Raw genomic sequence first — 22,784 nt, forward strand, 5'->3', positions numbered from 1 at the left:
ATTGGGCTATGTGGGATGTGGAGAAAACGCAAATACTGACATACTTTGTTTCAAGGGCATTGAATACAAAAATATTACACTATCCTATTGACTTATTTGTTTCCGGTTATACAATTGCATTTTTCAAACAATGCACAGAATTTCTGGTCTTCGAACTGCGACGTTTCCACTTCCAATTTCCGTGTAAATCGAACCACATTGCCCAGGGAATAATGATAAATCCCACAAGCGTCTGTAAAATAACATTTTAACCTTTATCGAATGTGCGACGGATAAAACTAGTTATCGTCACTGGCTCCTTCGAATCTGGGATAAGATGGAATTACAATGGATGTGAGTCATTCAATTCCCCCTCACTATCACCGATTTAAGTTTATCACTACTGGGCATGCTGAGGTTTTGTTTTCGTTGCTCTTTTTAGGAGACAATGTCTTTTAGTTCAACAGTTCTTAATTACCACTCAGTTAAACCAATTATTTTTAAAACAGTGTTATTAAAATGTTAATTCAATGCTATTATGTTACGTAGCTATCAACATTATTTGTGCGAATCAGCAGTCAGAATTGCATTATGAAAGAGAAAATAAAAAGGATGATAACCCGATTTAAGTCAGCTAGAAAAGGGATAATATACAATACATAATGGTAAATTGGACTCAGTTATGCTACATAAAACATATAATATTTTTGAAAAAATTATGTTTATTTCTTGTTGCATAATTGGGTCCAAATACTGATTTCTTTGACAAAGTTTTGATTAAAACAGTAAACCCACTCAAAACGAAGCAAATACGCTGTAAAAAATAATCTTGTATTAGCAGAAGTATACGGAAAATCAAAGTAAACTAACATGACGTCACAACCAAAAATATGACATGGTTGCTACAGTGTAAAAATAAGCGTTGACTGTGGATTTGGAATGTTATACATCATTACTCTTTGAGAATGAATTGCTGCTCCTTAATATAAGCATAAATACACGTCAATAGTAAAATCATCGAATAATCAGTTTGACAGAATAGTTATTTATTTATCAAGTGCGAAAAGTGGTACTTTTCCACACGAGACTCAACAGTACCCTACAAATCTATTTCGCATCGTTGGGGCAAGCAGTTAAAGACAGGAATAGTTATTTACCTAACTAGTGTGGAAAGTGCTTCTTTTTCCCACAAGACTGTAGTTAAAAGGCGGGAAAGACGCTTTCCGCATGTGTTAGGTACAATTTTCTACGAGTATCAATTTTCATTAAATTGCACGAAAATGTATAATGAAACTACTAAAATGAAAGTCCTGGTTTGGAAAGGTGATGAAAAGTATATTCTTAATTAAGAAATTAAATATGCAGTTAATATACAGGGTGATTCCAAAGTTGGGGCTTTCCTTTCACCTGCGAATAGGGCTTCAAAAAATAGGGTTTTTTTTCGTTTGAAGCTTTTTTGAAATATTAACAATAACGAAGATACAGGGTGTATACTATCGACATTTTATAGCATTTTCTATCATCTTTTCAACGATATATAGAAAATCCAGATTGGAGAACAAATTACAGCGTCACAAGGCTTCAAACCTGGCAACATCGCTGCAAACTCACAAAAAGTGACACAATTTTTGAATTGAAATATCTGAAAAACTGTAAAAGTTAAAAAATTATCTCAAACACCATTTTGAAGCATTATGCATCTTTTTTCCATTTGAGTGCAAATTACAGCGTCACAAGGGTTTGATCTCGGCAACAACTCTTTCAACTCACAAGAAGTGACACAATTTTTTAATTAAAATATCTCAAAAACTGAAAAAGCTAGACAGTTTCTTCAAACGCCATATTGTGGCATTTTCTATCTTCTTCCCAATGACATATAGAAAACGTAGATTGGAGTGAAAATTACAGCTTCACCAGGCTTCTAACCTAGCAATAACGCTACAAACTCACAAAAAGTGACACAATTTTCGAATTAAAATTTCTCAAAAACTGAAAAAGTTAGAAAATTTGCTCAACCGTCATTTTGTAACATTTTTTTATCCTCTTTCTATTGATATATAAAAAACCTAGATTGGAGTGCAAATTACAGCTTCACAAGGCTTCAAACTTGGCAACAACGCTGCAAACTCACAAAAAGTGACACAATTTTCGAATTGAAATTTCTCAAAAACTGAAAAAGTTAGAAAATTCGCTCAACCGAAATTTTGTAACATTTTTCATCCTCTTTCTAATGATATATAAAAAATCTAGATTGGAGTGCAAATTACAGCTTCACAAGGCTTCAAACCTGGCAACAACGCTGCAAACTCACAAAAAGTGACACAATTTTCGAATTGAAATTTCTCAAAAACTGAAAAAGTTAGAAAATTCGCTTAACCGACGTTTTGTAACATTTTTCATCCTCTTTCTAATGATATATAAAAAATCTAGATTGGAGTGCAAATTACAGCTTCACAATGCTTTAAACTTGGCAACAACGCTGCAAACTCACAAAAAGTGACACAATTTTCGAATTGAAATTTCTCAAAAACTGAAAAAGTTAGAAAATTCGCTCAACCGTCATTTGGTAACATTTTTCATCCTCTTTCTAATGATATATAAAAAATCTAGATTGGAGTGCAAATTACAGCTTCACAAGGCTTCAAACCTAACAATAACGCTACAAACTCACAAAAAGTGACACAATTTTCGAATTAAAATTTCTCAAAAACTGAAAAAGTTAGAAAATTCGCTCAACCGTCATTTTGTAATATTTTTCATCCTCTTTCTAATGATATATAAAAAATCTAGATTGGAGTGCAAATTACAGCTTCACAAGGCTTCAAACTTAGCAACAACGCTGCAAACTCACAGAAAGTGACACAATTTTCGAGTTGAAATATCTCAAAAATTAAAAAAGTTAGAAAATTAAAAAAAAAATTGTTAATGTGTGTTGATATGAAATAACCTGTCAGTTAGTTAAAATTAAGTTAAAGTTATTTTTTATTTTCATTTTTTCAGTAAAACTTTGACACCTTGTATCTTCGTTATTGTTCACATTTCGAAAAAATTGTATTTAACCTTGAACCTTGTTTTTTGAAGCCCTATTCGCAGGTGAAAGGAAAGCCCCAACTTTGGAATCACCCTGTATAATATGTAGTAATTAAATATAAATATGCAGTAAAATAATAATATTTTTTTTATTTAAAAGTATATTTTTGAAACATAAAATGATTGAGTAGTGTATTTTTAAATCAATTTTCTTCAGCATTAGAACAGTTAGTTTTTGGCCGATCTTAAAACTGTGCGTTTTTTTACAGCTTTATAATATAGATCCAATAGCAAACCACAACTGTGCGTAAAGAGGGTCATTACGTAACGAAAAACTATGCCTAATTAGCTAGTTACATTGAGGTTGTAGGCAAACAAATGAATTTACGAGAAAGTATGAGGCGAACGTGCGTGAAAAAAGTAATATAATCGAGATCAATAAGATAACAATTGATGGGTTAAACCCAGCTAGTACTGAAATGAAAAATGAATCTTTTTACAGTCATAACCAAAAAAAAAAACACAGCTTAGAGCAGTTCAATTCGATAATCAGATAGTTATTGAACTAAAAGCTATAGGCAGGCATTCAACAATTATATCTGCAATGAATTCTTTACTACAACTAATAACAAGAATATAACTCATAAATCGATTCATTAAAGTGGAATGAATCCAAAAAAGTAAAGTTTACCTCCAAATGATGGATGACGTGTCGGATGTGCGGGATTTATGTATTTACACCGCGTTTTGCTCGGTTACAATTGTCTGGCAACTGTGCAATCAACTATAAGAACGAACAACCTATTTTTCTTTGGGCACAACAAATTTGTTACCCTGGAAACTTCAATTAGAGCGTCACAAAATAAATTCCTTGTTAAAAAAAAGTGTATTGTTAGGTATAATTGGTGTCAGGGTAATAAATTTTAAGACATTTCAGCACAGAAAGATTATAACTGTGAGGGAACTAATTAAATTCCGTCAAATTAAAAAATGCGTCGTTTGATTAACGGCTTAATTAATTGTTTGCTGATGGAGACAGAACAAAGGGATAAAGGGAGGATCGAACAATTTACTCTCACGCAAAATACCCGAAAGTGTTATCGTTCGGCGCCCAAATTGTTTGAAAAACATAACAAACGGGAAGAAAAAAATAAACGCGCTCCAATCACAATTTCAGTTATTATTATTCAAATTTTGACCGAGAATGGCCCATCTATCAATTTCCAGAATGAATATGGCAATTTTCAAACACTTATATGACGAAGTACACATAAGTGGTGAAAACCGCAGTACTTATGTCTACGAATAGTAATAGAACATTACTGTCGTATTAAAGCATTTCCAAGACTATAAATTCTGTATTTAATGCATGACCATAATATCTATGGTGTGCTATAATGGCCGTCATTTACCGTTAAGTATCCATCGGTAAGTTTGAAACTGTGGAAATATAAATTTCTCTAGTTTCTTGAAAAATGCCTTTAAAACTTCTTAAACGGAAATATAATAGCGAATGAATGGCGTACTGCTATTGATAGTTTAAATTATAGAAATATATTGTGAGAGAAGAGACTATTTGTTAGCTGAGTCGTAAATTTTGCACTCCAAATTGTTCAACTTTACCGTATTAAACCGTTTTTAAGATCTTCATACAATAAAATATATCGTTATTCTTATTTGTTTACATAAGTATAAATAAAAATTGTTAGGAAAGTACTAACCAAACAATAAAAGCACAACATGCATTGACAAAGCAACAAAATTAGAATGGCAAAATAATTTGCATTGTATCGAATATGTAGGAAAAAATTATTTAAATAATTGTTATGTATGCTAAACTGTCAAACTAAGTTACAGGGCTTATTGTCTTCTACCAAAGAATTAAATGAAGAAAAATTAGAAGAATTAGAAAGTGTGCCAACTTTAGAGGATTTTATTTTTGCGTCAAAAATTGTATTGCACTAGACTAAAAGAGGAAGAATAAAGCGAAGAAAAAAAAGAGCCAAAATTAGTGGATTTAATTTTTTGCGCCAAAAATTGATTTTTAAAAGGTTAGTTAATGTTAGTCTTGAAAGAAGAAAAGATTTTTGCGAAAAAATTGTACTATTCTATACTAAAAGAAGAAGTGGAGAGAGCGAAGAAAAGAAGAAAATGCGGAGAAATACTTTATTAGTTGAAAATATAAAGTATTAAAAAAAGAAGGACGCCAAAATGTTATCATACTAGATTAGAAGAAAGTCATTGAAAACGGCGAAGAAAATACGAAAAAAATAGAGCATATAATTTTTGCCCTCAAAATTGTAGTCTACTAGATGAAAAGAAGAAGAATTGAAAGGAGAAATGGTAAGAGAAGTCTTAAAAATGAGTGGAAGTAATTTTTGCATCAAAGACTGAATTCTAAAAAGTTAAAAGGAGAAATGAAGAAAAAAGTTTTAATAATTTCCTATTTTTAATGGAAAAATAGCAACCTATTTGTAGTTGAAACCTATGTGACAAAAATCTCTTCTTGTGCTCATTCAAATTGCTCATCTCAACGACTTATTGAGCATTAAAAAACTGGTTTTTACATTTTACTTTGTTATAGAAATGTAAATCTGTAGTGACTGTAAAAAATTCGTAAAATTACACATAATTTACATGAGCTAACAACGATAGTTAAAAATCAAAATTAGACAGATTTGCATAAACTGATTATTTTGGTTTTGTGTTCAAAATCCTTAACAAACAAACTTTAACAACAAGTTTTAAACCAACTATGACAACTTGACTAAAAATGACATAATATGCCCTGCTTGGTAATTATTGTCTGCCTCAAAATGCATTACCAAAACGCAAATTCGATCGTTCTAAGATGATTACGTTAACGCTAAATTGCAATCCGAGCAAATGGAAGCATTATACGGCTTAACACTTATGAACATTTAGATCGAAATTAAATTCCGTTTGACAAAACCCATCTTGGGCTGCATGACGATATCTCGAGCTAAATGCAAATTTCTTGCGACCCATACGTCGTCCTTTATTAGAATCCAAACTGTTTAAAGGGAGTACGAGTTATTATTATGTTTTTGCTTGTGTTTTGTTACAGTTTCTTGATAGTATAACTCGTATCAAATTTAGTTCTAAATATCTAATATCTAATTCGTTTTAAAAAATAAAATTTGTTGTCACATTTTAAAGTTACCAAAAGTTCGGACCGCCTGCTTTAACGCAATACTGTGAATTTGTAACTTTCTGGTAAAGTTGGAGAAACTTCTCTCTCTAGTTTCTAGATGCGGTAATAATTAGTTTTTATAAATGTAGTGATGCAAGATATTGGATTTCGCAAGAAAGTTAAACCGTAACTCTAACAGGAAAGTTTCAAGAATTTTGTCTATCTGCACAGATACCGGGTAATAGAAAAGAAGCCAGTGGTTATTACTAGGAATGTAAATAATAGCTCTTTTTTCATTTAATTTAGAAAGTGAGATTTTCTAGGTGAAATCGTTTCAATAACACAGTAAAGTAAACTGGCACAAAAGATAAACACGGATTTATCATTGTGCTAGAATAGAGACGAAATTGCACGCCCAATTTCGTCAGGTAGCTACTAAATTCAGCTAAATGTCTTGAATCTTACATGCAAAACCCTACAAATGTTACGGGATTTGAACGTGTCAGGTTTACCGTCCAATTTTCAAGAAAGTGAATAAATCAGCTAGAATCAAGTTTATTTTGCCAATGACTTTCCATTAACTGAATAATTGAACCCACATTTAGTACTTTGTTATCCTTTATAGGTTGCTTGGAAATTGGTCCGTGTTTCCATCTGTTTTATTGCGGCCTTAATGGTCAGAATCACAGCAGGTCACCGAAGGGCTGTTCTTTGGACACTATTATGGAGCTATTAAGATGAAAGTAAAACAAGTTTGAAGCAATTCACATAGAACTATTAAAATACACATTGTTTTTGTCCGTTAAAAAAATGGCTAAGCAATTTAGTTCACATTGCTAAAAATTTTAATCATTGATGATTCTACATCAAAAAATAATGCCAGTTTGCTGTTATACAAAAATACAGATTTTTATTTTTTCATCATTTGTTTTTTTAAAGTTTTGTCACGTGGTTTTAAAGGATAATTTAGCCAAACAGTCACGTGACAACTGTCAAAATATCTCTCATAAATCTCAGAAAAACGTTTTTTATCAAATACCTAGTGAAAGACTTTTGAGCACAGTTTCACAGTTTTGTCATGTGATTTTAGAACACTATTTAGTTAGACGAACACGTTACAAATGTCAAAATAACTGTCATAAATTTCAAAACACGTTTCGTTTCGAAAACTGTACGAAGACTGCCTTAAACTTTAATTCTTGCAGATTCTAGGCAAATTTTGACAGTTTTGACATTAGTAAGATATCACGTGATTTTAGAGGATAATTTAGTTTTGCATTCACGTGACTCACTTAGGAGTAAGAAAATTACTGTTTTAAGCACATTTTTAGAACCCTCATTAAATATCCTATGCTATATTTTGAAGTGCTAAAAACACAGTTTAAAAAACAGTCAGGGCCAAAATCGTCTATAAAATCCACTTGGAGGAAGAAAATTACTGTTTTAAGTACATTTTTAGAATCCTCATTAAATATATATATATATATAAACCATCTTTATTTCCGAGGAAAAAGGCTATCGACCTACCGGTCTTTCTGCCAATGTTACAGAAACAAAACTTATGTACTAAATATTTGTTAAAAAAAAAGAAAAAAAAAAAAAATATAATGTTTTACAAAGAAAAGGTTAAAATTAATAGTTCGTTTTTTTAGGTAAAATGTTCCAACAGAGTATATTGAGGAAAGGCGTAGCGAGATTGTCTATTTGGTCTTGTGAGGGAGATGGGGTTTATAATTGTCCAGTTGTGGGGGTTGCCTTTCCATTTTGCCTCTAGTTTCGTTAATCGTTCTGTTATTTTTGTCATTTGTGTCCGTTCGTAGAGTAATTCGTTGGTTGGGTTATGTAGCGGGTTTTGAGGATGTCTAATCTTGGTTACTAGTCTAAGTGCAATTTGTTCTGTAGTTTGTATGTGTTTTTTTGTTTTGCTGGTCGCATTAACTCTTAGTATGTGTCCGTAGTCGAGTAGAGGTCTGCAAATAGATTTGTATATTTTAGTTGCAGTTTTTGTGCTTATACCTCTGCTCATTAAATATTCTATCCAATAATCTAAAAAACACACTAAAAAAATTTGCTACAGTTAGGGAGAAAAGTGGTGTTAAAGTTTGAATTGCCAGAAACAGTAGGAATAGACAGTCAGGGACAAAATCGCTTGTAAAACCCACTTGGAGAAAGAAAAAAAATTGTACTTAAGTAAATTTTTGGAATCCTCATTAAATTTCCTGTCCAATAACCTGAAAAAACACTACAAGATTTGGTACAGTCAGGAAAAAGAACCGTGTCAAAATTTGAACTGCCACAAACATAGTTTGAAAGGACAGTCAGGGACAAAATCGCCTGTAAAACCCACTTGGAGCAAAAAAATGACTGCTTTAAGCACATTTTTAGAATCCACATTAAATTTCCTATCCAGTAACATAAAAAAACACTACACAATTTGCTACAGTCAGGAAGAAGAGCTGTGTCAAAATTTGAACTGCCAGAAACACAGTTTGAAAGGATAGTCAAGTATAAAATCGCGTGTAAAACCCACTTGGAGTGAGAAAATGACTGTTTTAAGCACATTTTTAGAATCCACATTAAATTTTCTATTCAAGAACCTGGAAAAACAATAATTTGCAAAACCAGTAATTTATTGGTAATTTACCGGCCAAATTTTCCTTGTAAAGGCTAGTACCAGAAGAAAACAGACATACTGAAAACAAAAAACAAAGATGAGCGACCACATTTATTTGTGTTGTGTTATTTTAATTTATACGCTAAATTTTGGTTTAATTTTAACAAATATGTTGTTTATCACTATCAATACATAAAAAAAACAAAAAATGGCGGGTCTTTCGAAACCTTTATAAGGTATCTTTATCCAACCAATATTACCCAATTTGTTTTGAATATTACCTGTATAAACTGATGGCTTATCAGAAGTTATTAGTTCGATTTTTCCGGACTATTTTCCTTGATAAAAACAAAATTTATACGAATTTAAAAACAGCAATTTTAGGTTATTACGTAATATTTCTTTACTGTAGTTTGGATAAAATAAATCTGGTGTTTCCTAACCATATACCAAAAATAAACAGAACAAATTTTAAATGAAATTAACAGGCAGTGACTTATCGACATAATGAAGCGAATACTTGGTGAAATATACAATGCAGAAACAGATGAGTTTGGTACAAAATTCTAATAATTGATAAATTTGATATGTTTCAAAATCTAATTTAAATTTAATTCCATTGATAAAACTGTCACACATTAAAAGCGATATGTTAATTATCGGCTGTTGAAAGTGTCCAATTTATCACTAGTAAATTGTTTATTTTATTTATTAATTAATTAAAAGGAAAATTGTAATATTTGCACTAAGTAGAGCATCATACATTCCTGTTGATTTTTATTGATTGTTTTTCTACAGAAAATGGTTGTAAAGAATAACCTCAAAGTATTTTTTGGATGAGACATGCACCGTAAAAAACAAAGGATTCCCAAATTTATCTGACACGTTTTGGTGTCTAAAAGCTACTGTGTAAACAAAATAAACTTCTGGAAACAAAAACCACAATAAAAACAGAAAAAAATTCGGACAAAGAACCGCTTTGCTCTCGCGCAAATCTAGAGTTTCTCTTCTCAATTTCTAAAGGGGTTATCAAGATTTTCCACCGCCTCGTACAGTTTCCCAATTCAGATATATTTCCTTTCTGTTTAAGCGGAGGAGGAGAAACTGGCTTGCCTAGAAACACTTAATGTTATCTGAAAATTCCAGGAAATTGAGCTTTAAATTGTGCTCCCGCTAATTGCATACGTAATGTCGCGTTTCCCGGTTATGAAATCTGAGATTCGGAAAATTTATCAGACGCTATCATATGTTTGAAGAGTATCCGAGGTATAATATTGATTAAATTAAATTCAGGAAAAATGTCATGGTAAGTAAAAGTAAACTTAAAAACCAGTAAAAGTAAAAACCTTTAGTGACTATCCAAAAGTTACGTGTGTTTTGTTGGGAGGAGTTTAATCCTAATTTAGATCCGGTGAATGTGTTGGAATTGTTGAACGATTTGTTTTGTTAAATATTGTTCGATAGTGAAATTTGAACGTAATTACTTCCCAGAACGCTATTTTTGCGTGCGTTTATCATCCGACAGGAATACTAAAATCAAATAAATCAGAACGGGGAGGGAAAAAATCCGGAAAACGCGACTGAAATTTAGAATTTGAATAACGGGCGCTTGCATGTTCGAAAATTAATTGGAAGCACAAAAATGTGATAAAGTAGTAAAGGCTGACTATAATTTTTAAAACCCCCTCAACTTAATTACGACCGCTCGATTTGCTTTGCTAATCAAACTGTATACAAGTGGCTAAGCTGAAAATTTTTAGGTTGTACTCGAATTTTATTAATTTAAGGTTATTAGTCAAGTAATACTTAAAAATAATCATTTTTTTTACATTATTACCAGCAAAAAATCCAATAAAATATTAATATCAAACACGAAAAAGTCAGACTAGATTTAATGGAAATTTATGCTCTGATTGCTCTGTCTAGAAGAATCCAGACTTTTCTCTTATAAAAGAAAAAGGTTTGAAGTTTAAAGGCAAACTTTTATTAAGAAATCTTAAAAGGAAATTATATATCACATTTTTTTTATTAAAGAAACAAAAGAAATCATTTATTGGAAACTTCAAAATCATATTAGTTCTTAATAAAGAATTCTAGAAAAAACTAGTAATTCTGTGTCTGAAAATAGATCAGAGGTGTTTCTGATATGTGAAAAAAACTGTAATTTAAAGTATTATAGTTATTTACCTAACCCATGCGGAATGTGGTACTTTGTCGCAGGGTGGGAAAGCGCTTTTTGTAAGAAAGTTTAAAACACTTGTAGACAGCAACATTTAGAAATCTATGGAATAGTCCTAGTAGTCTCTGGCAATTTAAAATAATTGTACGAAGGTTTAACACTTGTAGGAGCCTCTGGCACTAACTTCATTTTCAAAATGGTTCTAAGGATATCTGGCACTTTTAAGAAGGTTGTGGTAGCATTTGGAGGTCTATGAATCCAAGTAGGAAAAATTATTATTATAACACATAATAGAATAATTATAATAGGTTATAATAATACGCAATGTGTTTTTGTGAATATGTAATTCGTTAAAAGTATGCTTTCTGTTCCATGTTTTACTATTTTTTGCAGTTTTCTTTCAATTGTTTTTCAACTTTTTTTAACACACCGAAAAGCTATTAGACACAAAATATGTATTTATTATGTTTTAATCATTAATCACTTTTTCCATACTTTGCGACATTATTTTTAATTATTGTAAACCTTTTCAGGATGTCCAAATTTTATTCCATTAATCAAGCCCTGCTTATCTTCAGCACTACGTAGACTACAGTCTGAATAATTAGTTAGGTTTACTGCACCGCTTAACCAGGCTTGAGAAAAATAACTGCAATCATTATTTGTGCCTCTGTAATAGTCTTGTTGAACTGAATCATCGGTCAAGTAAATAATTAAGTTAAAAAGTTCAACACAAAAACATGTTGCAACAAGGTATTTGTGCATATTTTTGAGAGAAATTGAACGTCGTGACTGCTCATAACTTTTCTCTAAACTGTCGAAAACTCAAAACAGAAAACATAACGTAATTTGCATGCCGTTTTGTGTGAAATATTTCCAGGAAATACGGGTGGAAGTTTGAGAAAACTGAGTTCCTAATTTTGTAACTTGGACGAAAATATCGCTGCCAATATTGTAAATTTGTAAACAAAAGTCGGGCAAACAACAGGACTCTTACAGTTTTTCTTTTTATTCCATAAAGTTAAGAAAATTGTTTTGAAAATTGCGAAATATTATTTTTTGTCATAAATTATTCTAGTGGCTCAGTCAAAACGCAAAATTCAATTTCCCTTTAGCCACCCTAATTAAAATTGATGAACTGATGATGGAAAGGGATGAGTTAATACGATCGAATAGGATATCAGGTTATCAAAGGGGAAATTTCCAAGCTTCGATCAGAAACAAATCTAAATCTCATAATATTCCGGGAATGTCCCACCCAAATAGTCATTAATTTAAGCCCTTAGGTTGGCCCAATTATATGAAGTCCTGGTTGAGGGATGTTTGCCCTTGATTGCGTTAGTTAGGGCCATAGAGCACCTAACAGTGCCGATTTTATTCCTACTGTCCTTCATGACAGTGTACCAGCTAATTTGTGATTTATTGTCAGTAAAACTAATTAGAGAACTCTTTTGTGGTATCACAGCACAAAAAAAAAATTTGAATCAGAAATATATTTACAGATTCTGTTGCATAACTTTAAAACAACTATTGCTTTATGTCTACAACACATTTAAAGTGGCCATTGAGATTACCTGATCTGTCTCCACTTGTGACTATTAATTTTTTAATGAGAATTCATGAAGGGATTCAGAATGAGAAAAGAGAGTAAAATATAACAAATCAGCCTGAACAATGACATTGAAAAAATTCCTATTAAATTATTTTAAGCTAAATATAGTGCTCTACACCATTTACACATGTAGTTTAGAAAATATCACTTGGATTTTAAAAATATAAGTTGGATTTCAGAATTTATAACTTGTATTTCATTATCGTAAATTTGGTTTTAGAAAACGTAAGTTGTATTTCAGAAAAGGTCACTTGTATTTTAGAACGCGTTATTTCAATTTCAGATTTTTTTGTGTTTCTATGTGGTTATTAGTTCATTGTTTTTTTTTAATATCACTTTAAGCAAAAAAACCCGTCCATCGGGAGTATTCATTTATATAAAATATACAGGGTGTCCCATAACTATATGACAATCTCTCAGGGGCATACAGGGGTCAAAATAATACGATTTGTTCATATAATTAATTTTTTTTAAAGTAACTCCTAAGGGAAATATCGAGCCCCAAAGAACTATATTTTATCGAAAGAGACCTTCTATTTGACATGAAAACCAGGTATCTCGTCTTCGAAAGGCTGGAACTAATTGGACCTAAGACACAATTTGCTTAAACTTTGACAGCTGTCATTATTTTTATCTGCAAACGTCATTAATGGATACTCTTAACATTTTTATCGAAAAATTGTACTCTTCTTTTATTTCAATAAAATAAACGGTTTTCGAAATAAATCGATTTTTCATAGAACTGCTTAAACCACAATGTTATTAAAAATATTCGTTAAACTATTTACTTTTTTTATTAACTTTTTTTGCTCCACTTACTACAAATGACCATGTCTAAAATCCAACTGCTCTTTTCTATACTACAAGTGACTAATCTGAAATACAAATTGCAATTTCGAAAATCAAAGTTAGTATTCTAAAATTGAAAGTACCTTTTCTGAAATACAAATGATATTTTTCAAATCCATCTTATGATTTCTAAAATTCAACTGACGCTTTCTAAACTACATGTGTAAATGGTGTAGTTTATAATTTTAAATTCTTGTACTAAAACAAAACTAAGATAAATTTCAAAAAATAACTTAATATTTAAGTAAATTAAATCACACTTTTACAAAAAATTATACAATTTAAAATATCTAAGTAACTTATTCTTAAGCATTATCAAACTGCAAAAAATTATGTTGCATTCTATTTGAAATTTTATTAAAGTCATAAACCTGTCTGGCTGTTGCTGACATTTTATTATTCTAGAAAAGTTGCATAAATGATTAATGGAGAAAGTAACTGTTTTAGCTTACCTAGTGGAGTTTCATGGAAAGTTTATTCCGAAACGTCAAAGGAGATGCGGTAACTCTCGTCTTGTTAATCTTTACTAAACTTTTGTTCTCCATTTTCCACTTTAATTATGCTAACAGTGCCGGATAAAGTTTTATTAAAAAAAAGCATTTCAAATACCTGACAACCAGAGAGCGGCTCACCGTCATCATCTTCACCGCACTTATCTCTCTTCACGCTTCAACCTCCAGTTAGCTACTTTTATCCCTCAGTTAAACTAAACCGGGAGGTTACAGTCTGCCACTTTTAGCGCTGACGGAAATTTCGAGGTCACCCTAGCGACGAAAGCGACAATTTATCATCAGGGATTGGTGGAATGGAAACCTCCAGCAATCTACAAATCCTCCTGTGAAATAGATGTGGAGTATTTTCCATTCGACGAGCAGACATGCGTCCTCAAGTTTGGCAGTTGGACGTATGATGGGTTTAAGGTAAGACTGCGGCGCCCTCTGTGTCGATATTACTTGGATGATGATGGTATTTTACCCGTTTCAGAAAATGTTACTTTATCCCATGACATTTTATACTTACTTTTGCAGTTTAATTGAAACTTGACCTGAATTATTAGAATGTGTACCATATAATGTAGCTCAAAGAACCAATAATGTAGTATAAATTTGACTAAAATTGTTCTGACACTACATTTTGACACTTTAGATGTAATAAGTACATACATTACCTAAAAATGTACTGGCTAATTAAGCATCATAATTTTGCTCTCTCATACTCAATTGATTTAACCAAAACTATAAAAAAAAATTGATACTGAATAAGCGTGAGGACATCATATTTATTACCGCCAATTAGCTTAACACCTACATAAAATAACAATAAACAGTAAATAAATGTCGTATTGCCACTCCATTTAATTTAAATTTTACTTGCCCGTACTAATTATTATAAATCACATGAACGTGCGTTCTAGTGAGTGCTCTAATTAGTTGCACTGGTTAATTTATATTAAAAAAAAACCTGGACAGTATTATATGTAAATATTATTATGATACGGGCGTGCAGTTGAAACAAAGCTTGATTTTACATTTTATAGAAACGAAATTATTACCATTTGTACCGCCAATCACGTGAATAAATATGTTGTGCTGTACTAGTATGAAAGCCTGTTTAATGGATTATTCTAGTTAAATTCTATTAGGTTTAAATTAGCTTTTCAAGTCGAATTCACTAAATTGAGTAGTGTAGAGACAGTAGATTAAATTAGATCAATGTTAGGCAATTTAGAGCTCAATGAAATGGTGCATTTCAGGTTGAAAAAAAAAAAAAAAGTATTTTATTTTTTTCCAGTTTTTTACCATATTTAATATCCGACGTTTCGGTTTTTTGAAATCATTGATTTGTCCTATGGGTGTTATATTCAATTTTGACATTTTTTAATCGTATTTTATGTTATGGTTTTATCTTAAAAATATGTTTCAACATTTTTCTGTTTTACGACGTAGAAATCCATAGTGTTATTCTTAAACCTTGATTTTTCTTTCTATTAAATTATTACGTCATATTTTGACAGTTGACATTTGGCTGTCAGTTACAGCTCTGCCTTTTGTTCAGTTCTAAACCTAAAATCTGTCAAATTCAATTAAATAGAGGCACAAAACAACGACACATACTTAAAAAAGTAACAAAATCAGTGTGGAGTTTGGTTGAATGCATTTTATACCTTCATCAGTTCATTTTTGGCATTTGGTTGTCAGTTTCAGCCTTAATTTTAGTCTATTTTTAATATATCAACCGTCAAAATCTTCTCCATAAAGCTGACAAACCACAACACACTCTTAAAATCCAGTAAAATCAATATGAACAGTATAAAAGGTATTTTATAGCTTTATGAGTGGAATTTTGACAGTTATGACATTTGGCCGTCAGTTAAAGTTCCGTCCTAAACCTGGAAACTGTCAAATTTGATCTTATGAAGATACAAAACAACGAAACATACTTGTCCGATACGAAACCTACCCGTCACATTGACAGCAGATTATATTTGTGTTGTTGGTGTGTTATTTTCTTTTGTGAATACTTACTTGATAGCTGGTCACGTGATACTTGATGCAGTTTTGAAAAAACACAGTCAACATTTGACAGTGTGTCACATGATCATTGTGTTTGCAAATGGCAACGATTTCACGTGCACTAGTGTCAAATTACCTGACGTACATTTGCTAAATGTTATTTTAAAGGTACTCCATGTAAAATAATTTTTTGTTATTTTAAGTTTACTTGAATTTTTTTCAAATTAATGCGGCATTCTTTGAGCTCTTCTTTGCTCTAATTTAATCTACTTGTGTGTTGGTGTAGCTTGAATATAGCACACCCTGTATATTTATCAAAGACAGAAAACATAGAATTCAAATTAACGAATTGAATTTCAAAATGATTTGATTTTACCATTTTTTTCAATATAAATCAATGTTGACACATTTTTGCTAGTTTCTCTATATCTACCTCTATTTCAAAAACGATGTAGGTATAATGTAAAATCGGTTTGTAGTAACAACGTTGCATATGAATTCTAGAGCTCGTTCTACGATGAAATAATCAAAATTTGTATGTATTTTTTGCAATTGAATTATTTATAGAATTTATAAAACAGACGTAAAACAGAAGTTAGTTTTTGTGATATTAAACCACTTTCAGCCATAATTCTGTATAATGCAGTTATGCGCAACCAAAAAAAATTACGTGGAAAAATCTCTTTGAAGAAAATATTCGAAAAAAATAGTTATCGAGCAATTGATTAGTTTCACGGTATTGCCCACGGGCAATTGAAATCGGATCAAGCATTGAAAACACAGTTACTTTTGGGGTCGAATGCAAATTGAATTTTTGTGTTTTTCCAGTTGAGTCACCGAACACTGACCAACTGAATTGATTTTGAAAGTTGATGCTAAAAATTCTATTAAAACTTTACAAACAAAAACGCGGTTTTACCAATAAATTCTTATGTTTTTTCCAGAATTTGAAAAATATTTGGCTATTATTTCGATTAGGGCCTTTTACTTCTCTTAATTTGAAAAAAAAAATTACTACATTTTGTTAAACTGAAATTAAACTAAAATCACATAAATTGCAGTTTTAGTCAACATTATCTTAGCAGTTCTTCCATTATGAAAGTTTTCCGTTAAAATAAATATTAACCTCATAAGTTTCCATTATAAGTACGTACTCAACCGAAACGTATTTCGGATCGTAGTTTCTAATGGAGGCAGAAAACAAAAACACATCAATTTGAACGAGTCATTCCTTTATTGCGGACATACTTCGGCTACCGCAGTATTTTCTAATATTCCGAGACTCTAAACCGGCAAACGTAAATTTCAATGGAAAGAAGTTTCGAGGAGTCCGTTCTACTCCGTACCGAAAGATTTGCGAACTAACTTCTTTAGTTTCGTTATAGAGAACGGGAGTTGTATGCGAATAAAGAAAAATTGCATAAAGTGAAGGGATGCACGGTAAAATAAGCAAACAGCACCTCTGTCTTTGATTTAGTACCGTGAAAAAGGTTTTTTAGATAATGTATGGTATTTTAGAGAGTTTTTTTATTAAGCACATTTGTTGAGTTTACCCATAAAATAAGATGTTGTTTGTTGATTTATAGGTAGAAGTTGTATTTATTTACGAGAAACACCACAATTATTTTAAGGAGAATCAGTCAAGGAATCAAAGTTACTTCTCTTGTTACCGTTCCAGATATTCCAATATTCTGTCCAAAGACTGCATACCAAGATCACTGGATTAACATCGAGTTTGTGGGGTTGATTTAGTTTAGTTTAGTCATTGCAAAAGAAGGTTTTCATTCTGGTTTTGTACTATTTAAAAGGTCTGAAACCTGTAATATCAAATTAAGCTGATTAATTTTGCTAGAAGTTTCACTCAGTCAAGTTTAGTTTTTAACCCCCAGATTTCGAAAATACTAACTGAAATGGCATTTCATTGCATTTCTGACTTTCCTTCATTTTCAAAAGAATTTATCACAGTTTGAGTGAAGTAAGAGATGTTTTTGGGAAAAACATAATACGTTCCTGGATTTTATGGTCACTTTACTGACTACACAGCAAATTTCAGGACCGTAACCACCAGATTTCAAAAATACTGACTGAAATTATTGTGTTTAATAGCATTCTAACTAACTGAAATTCTTTCATTTTTGATGGCAAAGGTCACAGTTTTTGTAAAGTAAGGTCCGTTTATAGAAAAAATACAGTACTTCTCTGAATTTTAGGGTCAATGTATTGGAAAAATAGCAAACTTCAGTGCCGTAACCCCCAGATTTTGAAAATACTGACTGAATTGACCTTTCATAGCATTTCTGACTTTCCTTTATTTTGAAAAGGATTTATCACAATTTGAAAAGTAAGAATTGTTTATGGAAAAAAAATTCTATACGTTCATGGATTTTATGGTCACTTTACTGACTACACAACAAATTTCAGGGCTGTAACCCTCAGATTTCGAAAATACTGACTGAAATTTTGTTTCGTGGCCTTCTAACTGACATTCATTCATTTCTAATGGTAATGATCACATTTTCAGTAAATTAAGGCTTGTTTATGAAACAATACAGTACGTCTCTGAATTTTAAGGCCAATTTACTGATTACACTGCAAATTTCAGTGCCGTAACCCCCAGATTTTGAAAATACTGACTGAAATGGCATTTCTGACTTTCCTTAATTTTCAAAAGAATTTATCACAATTTGAGTTAAGTAAGAGTTAACAATTCTATACGTCCCTGGATTTTATGGTCAATTAACTGGCTACACAGCAAATTTCAGGACCATAACCGTCAGATTTTGAAAATATTGACTGAAATTATATTTCATAGCATTCTAACTGACATTCTTTTATTTTTTATGGTAATGGTCACAGTTTTCGTAAAGTAAGGTCCGTTTATAGAAAAAATAGAGTACTTCTCTGGATTTTAGGGTCAATTTACTAGAAAAACAGCAAATTTCAGTGCCAAAACCCCCAGATTTTGAAAATGCTGACTGAAATGGCATTTCTGACTTTTCTTCATTTTCAAAAGATTTTATCACAATTTGAGTTAAGTAAAAGTTGTTTATGGAAATTCTATACGTCCCTGGATTTTATGGTCAATTGACTGGCTACACATCAAATTTCAGGACCATAACCGCCACATTTTGAAAATACTGACTGAAATTATGTTTCATAGCATTCTAACTGACATTCTTTTATTTTTGATGGTGATGGTCACAGTTTTCGTAAAGTAAGGTCCGTTTATAGAAAAAATAGAGTACTTCTCTGGATTTTAGGGTCAATTTACTAGAAAAACAGCAAATTTCCGTGCCGAAACCCCCAGATTTCGAAAGTACTGACTGAAATGGCTTTTCATTGAATTTCTAATCTAATAATTGAAAAATTCAGGCAAACACAGCACAATTTTTTTCAAATTTCAGTAAGATTTGATTACTTGATTGACTCTTTTCATCAGTTTATTCTGTCACCAAAATTACTTAGAAAACAGAACACAAAAATTGCAATTTACATTTTAGCTGTGACATATTTTTAGATATTCTTGGTTCGTAACTTGAAACATTTTCCTTTTGACACTTTGGATCAACTATAATATCATTATTGATTGGTTTTCAAGACTTATGAATAACCGCATAAATTATTGAGTGTGCTCGGTTAAATTAGGTTAATTCTACGGACGTGTTTTGATTGCATTACTAAAGTAAATAATGACCTAAAATCGGATTAGGTGAACTACATTTATTTAACGTCCGGCTAAGTCGTAGCCCGAGAAAACGTTCAGAATTCAAGACAGAATTTCAATAAACGCCAGTTCCTCTAAGGCCTCAAAGTCGAAACGTTATACGTGAAATCCAGGCAAGCATTACAACGGGTATAAAGTTCTGTCAGGAAAGTTTTATGAAATAAAACGATAAGACCATTAATCTCGCAATATAAACGCACGTTTTGCAGGCATTAAACCCATCGATATTAGTAAATAATAAACGGAAAAGCCAAGGAAAAGAATCGTTTCTAATAACGAACCTAAAACTTTTTATTTTTACTCTCTCCAACTCGAGCAGTAAACCTAGAAACCACAATGAAATTTTAATACAAAACATTCTTTTTATTTTAACTTTATTTCGCAAACTTTAGCAATAAATGTAGATCTTACATGTGAAGTTGAACTGACTGAATTAATTTCTTGAATTCAAAAATAAAGTAGCTATCGTACTGCAAATCTGTCTTTTTCTGAACTCGAACACATTACTGATTCAATTTAAAGGGTATTCAATTACGAGTGAAGGGAATGAAATTTTTAAAGTTTCCAAACTTGTGCCTTGAATTAATAATGATCGTTTGAGATAAGTTTAAGATCTGATTGGAGATATTTTTGCTAGTTACAAATAGAGTTCTATTAGACATGCTGGGTGTTTACTTCTGATTTTATATACATAGATGTGGCAATATGTAACCTAGTCGATTCCTCGTGGAAAGGTTTTATTGAACCCATCAACCGTTCAGCATTATTTCCAAATGGTATTCTTTCCAGCGCTGACGGTAACTATGAAGTGACGTTGATGACCAAGGCGACCGTCTACAACAGCGGTTTGGTAGTTTGGCAACCACCAGCCGTCTACAAGAGTTCTTGCGCCATTGACGTGGAATTTTTCCCTTATGACGTACAGACTTGCGTCCTAAAACTGGGCAGTTGGACATACGATGGGTTCAAGGTTCGGATATTTACCTACCACAGACTGGTGTATTTTGTTTATTAAATATTGAAACATGTCGTTGTCGTTATTTTAATGCTGTAATATCTAGCAAGTTGATTAATAATATAGGTTTACCCGTGGCTGAGCAAGTGGGACATGCCAGCGTTTCCAAACCGCATTCAATGCGTTAATTTAATTAACTCTAGCATGTTTCAACTCGCAACAAAATTTGTAAATTATTATACATACATAAAATTACTATATGTTTAGAACAGTTAATTAAGCTATTTACTCCCTGTATATACAGACTGTACACAATTTTGGAAAAGGTATAAAATTGCTGAAACTATCTCACCAAAAATATACCAAAAACAAACTGAATCAAGCCTTTATTTTTTCATTCATTGCATGTTTTTGTTTCCATGGCATGAAATGAATTAAGTTACATGTTAGCTGTAGTTTATTGTGTGTGGAGCTTCTAGGATGTTGATTTAGTGCATTGCCAACATTGCAACACTACTTTCTGCTAAATAAAGTAAACATCTGTGCTATTCGAAAGCCTGACAAAAATATTAATTATTAGTATAAACTTTCAAGAATGCTAGAGGATGTCAGAACAAATACATTTGTTGTGTACACATTTGTTCGAAATAGTTTTGTTTTTAAGCTGAAATGTTAGAGAAGAAAATGTCTAATTCTTCAGACATTTCTCTATTCATATCTTTTCTTCTCGGTAACGGAGCAAGATACTCTAATAATCCAAGAAACAAAACTGTCTTTAGTGGTTTTATTCTGAGAAAAAAGCAACTAAGTAATTAAGTAGTTTGTTATTTCAGTTTTTTACCCTAAAACTGAAAAAAATAACCAAATTACAATTTTTCAAAAAAAATACGGTTTTCTCGAAAACCTTTAGAGTTATAGATATTTTGTAAGAGACCAAATTACATCCACTTAGAACAGGGTAAACGAGACTGGTAGAGCGTTAGTTTCAAATTTAAGTGTTTTTTGGACACTGTGTGTATTTTCAATCATATTGCCGTTAGTACGAGGTGAAAAACGAACAAACATTTTGAGCTTTGTACAGTCTCTGAAACTCTAAAAATAGCGGGAATACACCCATTTAGAATCGGGTAAACGAGTTAACAACTCAAAGAACGTTAGTTTTAAATTTGACTGTTTTTCTTTTTTTGAACACACTGTATGTTCAACCAGTGTTACGGTTGTCAGCTTCTTACAGTCGCTCAAACTCTCAAAATCTTGATCAATTTCCAAAAAAAAGTTAAGAAAGTTGAAATTCTTGGGAACGGTTAGAGTTACGGACATTTTTTGAAGATAAAAAAAATGTTTGGAATGATATTTTGCATTTAATGGACTAGGTTTACATCCACTTAGAACCGGGTAAACGCGACCACGGTCACAACTGGCAGAACGTTAATTTCAAATTGGACTGTGTTTTTCTTGACACCCTGTATATGATAAACCGTGTTCCGGTTAGCACGATGTAAAAGAGCGATTTAAGATGATCATTTTGAGCATTATACAGTCGCTAAAACCCCAAAAATGACGAAGAAATAGAATTTTCATAATTTTGATGCAGTGTATAAAAATAGTCGAATATCTCGGAAACGGTTAAAGTTGCGGAAATTTTACAGGAGACTAGACATGTTCAAATGCAGCTGCTATATTCGGGAATTTAAAGAAACTTTCTTTTTGTAGTCAGAAGAACTGTATTACTTCAGCCTTTTATTTGACAGACATTTCTTTGATATCCTGCTTATCTGTACAGAATATTGTCCACTCATTTTTTATGTTTCCTACTTCTTTCTAAATTTGGTTATAAACTTTTGTTATAAACTATACTCACCTCCATTGAATCCTTCTGTATCTAGGAAAAAACTAGCAAATTAATACTAATTTTTTTAACTTGTTTTTATTTGACATTAATTTATCAATACACGTTTTCCTAGTAACAGTCCTCAAATACGTTGCCTTCAAGGCAAAATCATCAAAATCTTCAAAACAAATAAAGCGTTATTCAGCTCGAATAATTATTAATAAAAAACCCACTTCCAATGTGGTATAATTATTTATTATTGTATTAATGCATATTCCATAATCAATAATTTAAGTTTGCATTTAGATTGACATATTCTAATTAGTATTTATCGCATTTTTAAG

At 31.5% G+C, this 22,784-nt stretch overlaps 1 protein-coding gene across 2 annotated transcripts in view; it reads left to right on the forward strand.

Moving 5' to 3' along the window:
* The window catches only part of nAChRalpha4 (nicotinic acetylcholine receptor alpha4), a 118,546-nt gene that overhangs the window by 60,666 nt on the left and 35,096 nt on the right, over positions 1-22,784 (forward strand). The window contains exon 4 of one of the 2 annotated variants that reach the window (XM_081973804.1): positions 20,444-20,624. In XM_081973804.1, the coding sequence (XP_081829930.1) occupies positions 20,444-20,624 (181 nt within the window). Of the gene's footprint in view, positions 1-14,156; positions 14,338-20,443; positions 20,625-22,784 lie in introns of both variants that reach the window. The other variant, XM_081973803.1, reaches the window with a different exon arrangement.

Source organism: Ips typographus, linkage group LG2 (assembly GCF_016097725.1).
Source record: "Ips typographus isolate SLU linkage group LG2, UJ_Ityp_2.0, whole genome shotgun sequence".
Taxonomy (NCBI): Eukaryota; Metazoa; Arthropoda; class Insecta; order Coleoptera; family Curculionidae; genus Ips; species Ips typographus.